We start from the raw sequence: 7,105 nt of genomic DNA, 5'->3' as shown, positions 1-7,105 counted from the left end.
AGCCGTGACCGCGTAAGGATAGATTGTTCGGGTTCAGATTGATCTGTCCGAGTTCCAATTAGTATTCCGATTGACGGACCAAGAAATTATTATTTGTTTTAGAAATAGTAGAGATATTAAAGTGCACCAATATAATATTCTAAATTACTATTTCTATCATTATTAATATATTATTTTTTATTATTGTTTATATAAAAATACTACTAATGATATGTGTCACCATGTATTTATGCATGATGGAAGAGATAAGAATACCGATTCACAAACAAATTGATTCAATTAAATATATATCAAACACACGTGAAGGTGTGATGCAAAATAAAATCTATTGCAACTAGATAATGAAAAATATGTATTTTAGAGTATGTGTTAAAATATTTAATAGATGAAAGAGAGCGTGAGATAGATAATTATAAATATTAGCTATAAATCGTATTTTTATATTAATTCTAATTAGCTCATGCTCCTACGATATGTGTCACCGTATATTCATGTATGATGGAAGAGATAAGAATACCAATTCAGAAATAAAATTGTTCAATTAAATATATATTAAACACATATGGAGGTGTGATGTAAAATAAAATCTATTGCAATTAGATAATAATAAATATGTATTTTACGAATGTGTTAGAATATTTAATAGATAAAAGAGGACGTGACATAGATAATTATAATTATTAACTATAAGTTATAAGTTTTATTTTTAGGTTAATTCTAATTAGCCCGCGCGGAAGTACGAGTTGATAAACTAGTTTTCATAAACATGATCCTTTTCTAGAATTCATACCAGCTGATGTCATGGATGTTCCTACAAACCTTAATTGAGATTTATATCTCACCAAATCACAGTTGGAAAAAGAAAATCAATAGTAGCTTGGTTAGTTATGTTCATTACGGTAGAATCTATCTACCCGGGTTTACACAAATACGCCTGAAAAATAGTCTGTCCCAAGGTCCCATTTAACAACAATCTGATCCCCTCATGTACAATTGTGCGGTACAAGAGAAAAAAGAGAGAAATACTGCGAGCCACAATTAATTATTTCATGAATTAGGATGCCGCGCTCGGCAGTTTCAGAATTGAGGCTCCCCAGGTCCTTCCCACGCCCGTATCTCAAAAAGAAGAGGCAAGGCCGCCCCGGCGTCGCCGCACTGCTCCCACTCCAGTAAAGAAGCCTACTCCCCTTCCCCTTCCCCTCCCGTCCTCTCCTTGCCTTCTCGCCTTCGTCTTCTTCACCGCACGAGCATCCGCCTCCTCACCTTTTCCTCTCCCACGTTGATCCTTCTCTCGCTCCCTTTCTCGATTCTTTCTCCGTAGGATCTTTGGCTAGGAGTAGCCTGCTCGTGTGCGCACTTGCACGGACATGCTTATTGTTGCGGCTTGAAAGGGGAGTGAAAGGGGATGGGTTCTTGCGCTTCGGTTGACAAGAAGGATCCAGGGTTCCCCAAGAAGCAGTTTCTTGCGTCGGCCACCAACGCGAAGGCCGCCAACGGCAAGGGCGGCGGCGTTGCTCCGGTTGGCGATGGCTTTGGTGATCTCAATTCCAAGGCCGAGGCGGAGCAACAGTGGGGAGGGTTTGGCCCCAAGAGCCCGGATTCTGGTACGCGTGATGAATCTTTGGTTTCTCTGGTGGTGTTTTTGAAGTGAGGTCACGATCTTTATCTTTTTAATCAGTTACTATAGTTTAAAGAAGATCTTTGGAGGTAAACAATCAGATGGTCAGTTAGTTCTTTATATGAAAAGGGACTTTTTGGGTTCGTTTACTTATCTATTGGGCTCTGGAAGATTTGATAGCGAAGTGGTGTTGTGTTATCGCTGCACTAATCGCTTCTGGAGATCAGTTAGTTTCCTATTTTTGCAGAGGCTGATGGACTTGAACGGAAAAGGATATTTGTTGATACTGGCTGATTTTGGATTTTTTTTAATGGAGAAGGGGTTCTAGTTGTTACAATTTATTGTTCTTGAAAATTTAACACTTTCTAAATGACGATGCTCTTCTATCCAAAGTACTTGCTCTATTGGTTGAAGGTTTTTTAGCCTGATTACTTCGTTGTTTGGTTAAGTTCCTTAGGATGGACGAGTTTTTTTGGGTGTAAAATTGCTGACTAAATCGTAAATTCAAATAACACACGACTTTGTTGCGGCAAATCAAGAGCTTGCTCAATAACCTCCTGAATATCTTAGTTGCAATGGGCTGTGCTTCAATGTTTCTTTCCCCAGAATAAATTGCTAGCTCCTGAATCATCAATCTGCCAGGAAGCATAAAGTTTGTTCTGCTGTTTCTGAATTTCGCTTAGCTGAAATTGTTCTCTTCACTGAAACACGCTCATTTATCAAGCTGATTGAATTTATCTATCCGGTTAGCTGAAAGTACAATAACCTGAATACTGACTCTTTTCATCAAAATTGCAACTTATTGAATTTAATTTGCAGGTAGCAAGGATGAAATGTTCTTCGAATCTCGAGCTTGGTTAGATTCAGACTGCGAAGATGACTTTTACAGTGTGAATGGAGGTAATCAAACCGTTGCACATGTTTAAATTAGTAACTGCTTAAAGAAGCTTCAGTCTAGTTTTAGATATGCATAGTTTTCTTCTATACTTGTGTGCAGTTGTCCTGGCCCATCATATTGTGATTACTTTTGCTCCAGTGGTTTAGTTTATCATGCTCATGCCATTCCCCTTTTTAGGTTGTCCTATTATTATATTATTAGCATGTGCATGTGGATTGTTCCGCTTGTTATGCGCAAACTGCATGTGCTGTGATAGGTTTCTTGATGATACAGCCTCTATTTCTCTCTAGAATCTAAGGGGCCTAACTTATCCTTTGATTGCCTACCGAAACAAAAAGGCGATGCCTTTGATTTTGTCTTTGGGCGCTATCATGTTTCTTAGCATCTAACAGTTAAGGACAAGGTCACATGGACCCCCACCTTAAGTTTCATAACCTATACCATGTGGTCCTTCATCAAATCACTCTAGCAATATCCTGGAAACGTAACACATTCATTTATGGATTTTGATGTTGTAAGGAGAGTTCTGATGCACTCAAGTTCAAGAGTTGAACAAGTAGATACCTCTGTCAACCCATGCGATGTGAGTTGCTTCAGTTGCTGCATAATCATAAGTTGTGCTTTTCTTATGCAGATTTCACTCCATCTCGTGGCAGCACACCAAACTATCAACCCAGAACGCAAACAGTGATGACTAACATCTTCCAACCTGGCAATTTGGACAAGTCAAAATCATCAGAACCTTCTCCAACTGGCCGAAGGAAATTAGCCGAGCTTTTGCAGGAGGCAATGCAAAACGGCGACGAAGAAAGCACCGATGTCAGCAAGAACGAGAAGCAGCAGTTACAATCTGTCGCCGCAGATGGGAAGCCGGTGTCTGAATCCACATCCAGCTCCGCTTGCAGCACAGAACCGACGCCGACCGTGGTCACTAAGAGCCGGAGGGAGAAGGCTTGGTACACCGGGCACTGTTGCCTGCCGAGCTTTGTTCATAGCCTGACCTTAGATGGGAGTGAGAGAGGGCAGAATGTGAGCTCTAGGCCATGTGCTGTTTGACAGTGGTGGTGCTCCAGTGCCCTCCTGCCCTGAGCGGCTGTATTTAGCACGACATATTACCCGATCCGGACCCTGAAGCTACTGTAAAGAAGTGGGGGAGTATTAAGAGTACTATATCCTTGTAGGAATCAAGTGGATGATAGCTACTCGTAAAATTGATGTGCACTGCATGTTGATCAGCTGCGAGACTAGAGCATCTAGCTCAAGAAATTACCCCTATCTGTGCATACCTTCTCGAATCTTTATGGGTATAAACATATATTTTTCCAGATGTCAACCGCCAGCTGAGCTAGGGCATGTGGCATGTGGAAGTGGGATACCATACCTTTCTACAGTTCATGTTATTGTGATGCCCTCTTGGCTCTTGCATGATTGACGCCTGACAAATGTATTGCTCTATCCTGTACCAAGTGTACCCTTTGTGTTTGCCCCTCAGATGTTGCAATGGCCATGGCAATCATGAGAACTTTCTTCTAAAAAATAATTGGCATTGGTGTCATGAATCGAGCCGGGTGCGGGGTTTTTTCTTTTTCAGCGCTGATGGAGCTTATGACAAGGACAGGCTATCTGCTCAGAATGTGGGAAGACTACACCACGATCCTTCGTCATTTCTGTTCTCCCCTAACCACCAAGCAATAATTCAGGAATAATCGTCAAAGCTTACATGGATGGCCAAATGGCCCGCAAATCCTGTGGTTCCTGAACAGACAAGTCTGACTGGAAGTGCAGACATTATACGCATCACGGACGCAGAACAGCAAGTTCCAACAACGAAGTGAGCAGCAGCCACGAGCCCATACGATCAAACATGACAACGCAGACAACCGATCCAGCGAACGAGTGCCAAGCAATACTATAACATCCACGAGCATCACAACACAATGACAAAGTGGAATCTATTCACGTTGGGCCCCACTGGAGATGAACCAATCAGGTTCCAGGTAACACATGGACATTATCATTTATATCAGGATATTTCAGTTTCCTAATTGTGAAATCAAGCATCAGTTGAGCGATAATAACACAATGTAGCATTACAAGCTCAGGTTCCTTTAATAAATACAGTATTCAAGGATTACAACCCCGTGTCTTGGACACCTGAAAATCATGCCAACTATCTGTCTGACCAAGGAACATGTGGACAGCCTCATGAAGATCAATCTGATTCTTTTCATGTCATGATATTGCCATATGCATTGTTTTCCTGCACCCTTGGTCCACAACAAGATCAACTTCCCAGTACTCGTACAATGGTACATGTAGCTCCAACCGTCGCGATAAATGACTACCGAAGTGAGGTAGACATGAGAAAGGACCGGATACGTTGCAGGAGTTCTGCCTTCACTGAATCAGGCACTGATGCTGTTTCACATGCGAAATAAATTGCAAACACTGTAAGAGGGGCCACAACAAAGAGGAGCAAATTTTCTCGACCAGGAAAGTAAAAGTGTAAAACTGCCCAACAATGAGCATTTTTTATGGGGCAAAAAAACAGAGTATGCATTACGGATTGTCCAGTTCCAAGTACGCAAAGAAAGATGAATGCATATGAAGACACTCCAATTTTTGACATATAGTGAAATCAATTACCTCTTCCTTTCGGAGTAATAACATGAATGAGATCATCTACTGTCACATTATTTCTTCCTTTCTTCCTTGCATATGCCCTACAGACAAACACAAAAAGGAGATGCACAATAAAGAATGTTGAGCATGGGGAGGATACATATTATCCAGTTAAAACCACACTTTCTTTGTTCCTAACCTACGGAATGTGTAATGTAGCACACATTTCAAACACTAGTGGCAGCTTAGGGTTTCGAAGATTCCAGAATTAGATTAAATCTTATTGGATGCAATGAGCATTTAGCACAGAATTTGGAGAAAGTTAATAAAGGAACCCACTTTCAGCTGAAACATGTCAGTATATGTGCTAAGTGGTTAAACCCTAAATCCCTCGTATGAGCAATAACTGTATATGCAAAAGAGCATGCTGCTCAGAACCTTAAATCTCTGCACATGTTTACTCGAGAAGAAACTTTTTGCAGGAAAAAGAATGAACAAAGAAACAAATTGCAGATTTGCATGGATTGTTATAACCGCAGTAGCCATCGTGTAAAATCATTGCAGCTATTCATTTACCAGAAAATTTTGAAAAAACCAGCCGGAAGTTGTTCTATGGAAACTAACTTGTGTGTGCATTAGATTTTACAAATAATCCAATTTATTATGAAGTAACAGAACCCCTGCAAGTTATTTTTCATGAGGAAACACTTGCTTCTGCTTCAGAATTCAGCTGTACTTTTGAGCAAGATAGAACTAAGGGTTTTGACAGGCTTTCACACATTTTCAGCTGCAATTCACCAACATCAGTTGAGTATAAGACAATCGTAAGCAGGAGAAAACATCATGTTTTCTCAAAAAGTCCAAAAATTTGCTATGCTTAAATGCACAGATCAGAACCCTAGGAATATGAACCACTTGCTAGCATCGTTTGAATAAAACTAAGATGAATGCGATTTATTACTACGAATCATTGAACATACTTTGTCGATAGCAAACATACACTCAGCACCAATGACATTTTAGTTTAGTGGGTGAGAAGCCAAACCTGCAGAGCGCCTTCATCTCATCCCTCCAGCCGCACTCCACGAGCCGCTCACGGAGGAGCTCCATTAACTTCTCCTTCTCCCCACTCTCTACCAACTTCACAAACCAAAGCCCACCTCATTGTTAACACACCCAAGGAACAACAGCAGAGATAGAAGTAAAACTAATTGTTTCCTCTTCATTTCAACTACCCCAGAACCTCCTCTTTCCTTACAACCAAACCCTAACCAAATCTAACGGAGACTACCCACTTGGACCACACGCCAGAAGCTAGAAACTCCAGCTTGTGAGCATTAAGACCTCTAGTTTCGAGCCAAAGAAATAAGAAAGCCTGCGATCCACGATTTTCCTGCTCGATTTCAGCAAAGACGGGGAACAGTACTAGTTAGTACCTTGATGTTGATGGCTTCTTCGAGGGAGGGCTCCTTGTCCCGACCCTCCTCCGCGCTCGGCGTCGGCGGCCGATTAATCGACGCCCTCCTGCCAGAAACCATCGCCCCAGCGCATCACAGTCAGAATTTTTTCACAGGCAAAAGAGGATGGGAATAGAAAAATTTTCGAGAAACCATTGGTAGAACAGTTTGGGGATCAATCTAGAGTGCGCATACAGACAGCAGAAGATGGAATTGGGCAGCTTACATGCTTCAATTCGGGTTGATGCGCCCTCCTCTTGCTTCCTCCCCTCGCTGCTGCTTTGTTTCGTGGGCGTCGTCTTCTTCCTTCGGTTTGGGTGGAGTGCGTCCTGTCACCTCATCAATGTTTTGGGAGCCGACTCGAAGACTGCCCGACAAGGATTGATGGGCCGTATTCCGAGAAAAAATAACGGGCCTGGGCCCCCAGAGCAGGCTAAGCCCACTGAAAAATATCTGTGCTTGGATAATCCAAGAGGGAGGATGCGTCTCCGTCCTCTTATCCCCATTTGC

The 7,105-nt window shown here is 41.8% G+C and overlaps 2 protein-coding genes across 2 annotated transcripts; one reads left to right on the top strand and one right to left on the bottom strand.

Annotated features, from left to right (window-relative positions):
- Window positions 1-1,112: 1,112 nt before the first annotated feature.
- On the top strand, window positions 1,113-3,909 carry LOC112892280 (uncharacterized protein At3g27210-like). Its single transcript, XM_025959436.1, has 3 exons — window positions 1,113-1,604; window positions 2,438-2,518; window positions 3,151-3,909. The coding sequence occupies exons 1-3, from the start codon at window positions 1,406-1,408 to the stop codon at window positions 3,570-3,572; spliced, it is 702 nt and encodes a 233-aa protein (XP_025815221.1). The 5' UTR covers window positions 1,113-1,405; the 3' UTR covers window positions 3,573-3,909.
- A 579-nt stretch (window positions 3,910-4,488) lies between these two features.
- Window positions 4,489-6,963, bottom strand: LOC112892281 (transcription and mRNA export factor ENY2). The gene is made up of 5 exons (XM_025959437.1): window positions 6,822-6,963; window positions 6,575-6,662; window positions 6,184-6,278; window positions 5,163-5,239; window positions 4,489-4,934 (listed from the first exon to the last, which is right to left on the bottom strand). Coding segments are annotated over exons 1-5 (339 nt in total). The 5' UTR covers window positions 6,824-6,963; the 3' UTR covers window positions 4,489-4,857.
- Between the last annotated feature and the right edge of the window lie 142 nt (window positions 6,964-7,105).

This window comes from Panicum hallii, chromosome 5 (genome assembly GCF_002211085.1).
Source record: "Panicum hallii strain FIL2 chromosome 5, PHallii_v3.1, whole genome shotgun sequence".
Taxonomy (NCBI): domain Eukaryota; kingdom Viridiplantae; phylum Streptophyta; class Magnoliopsida; order Poales; family Poaceae; genus Panicum; species Panicum hallii.
The sequence above is the reverse complement of the archived record's forward strand: the minus strand, read 5'-3'. Positions and strand labels throughout refer to the sequence as shown.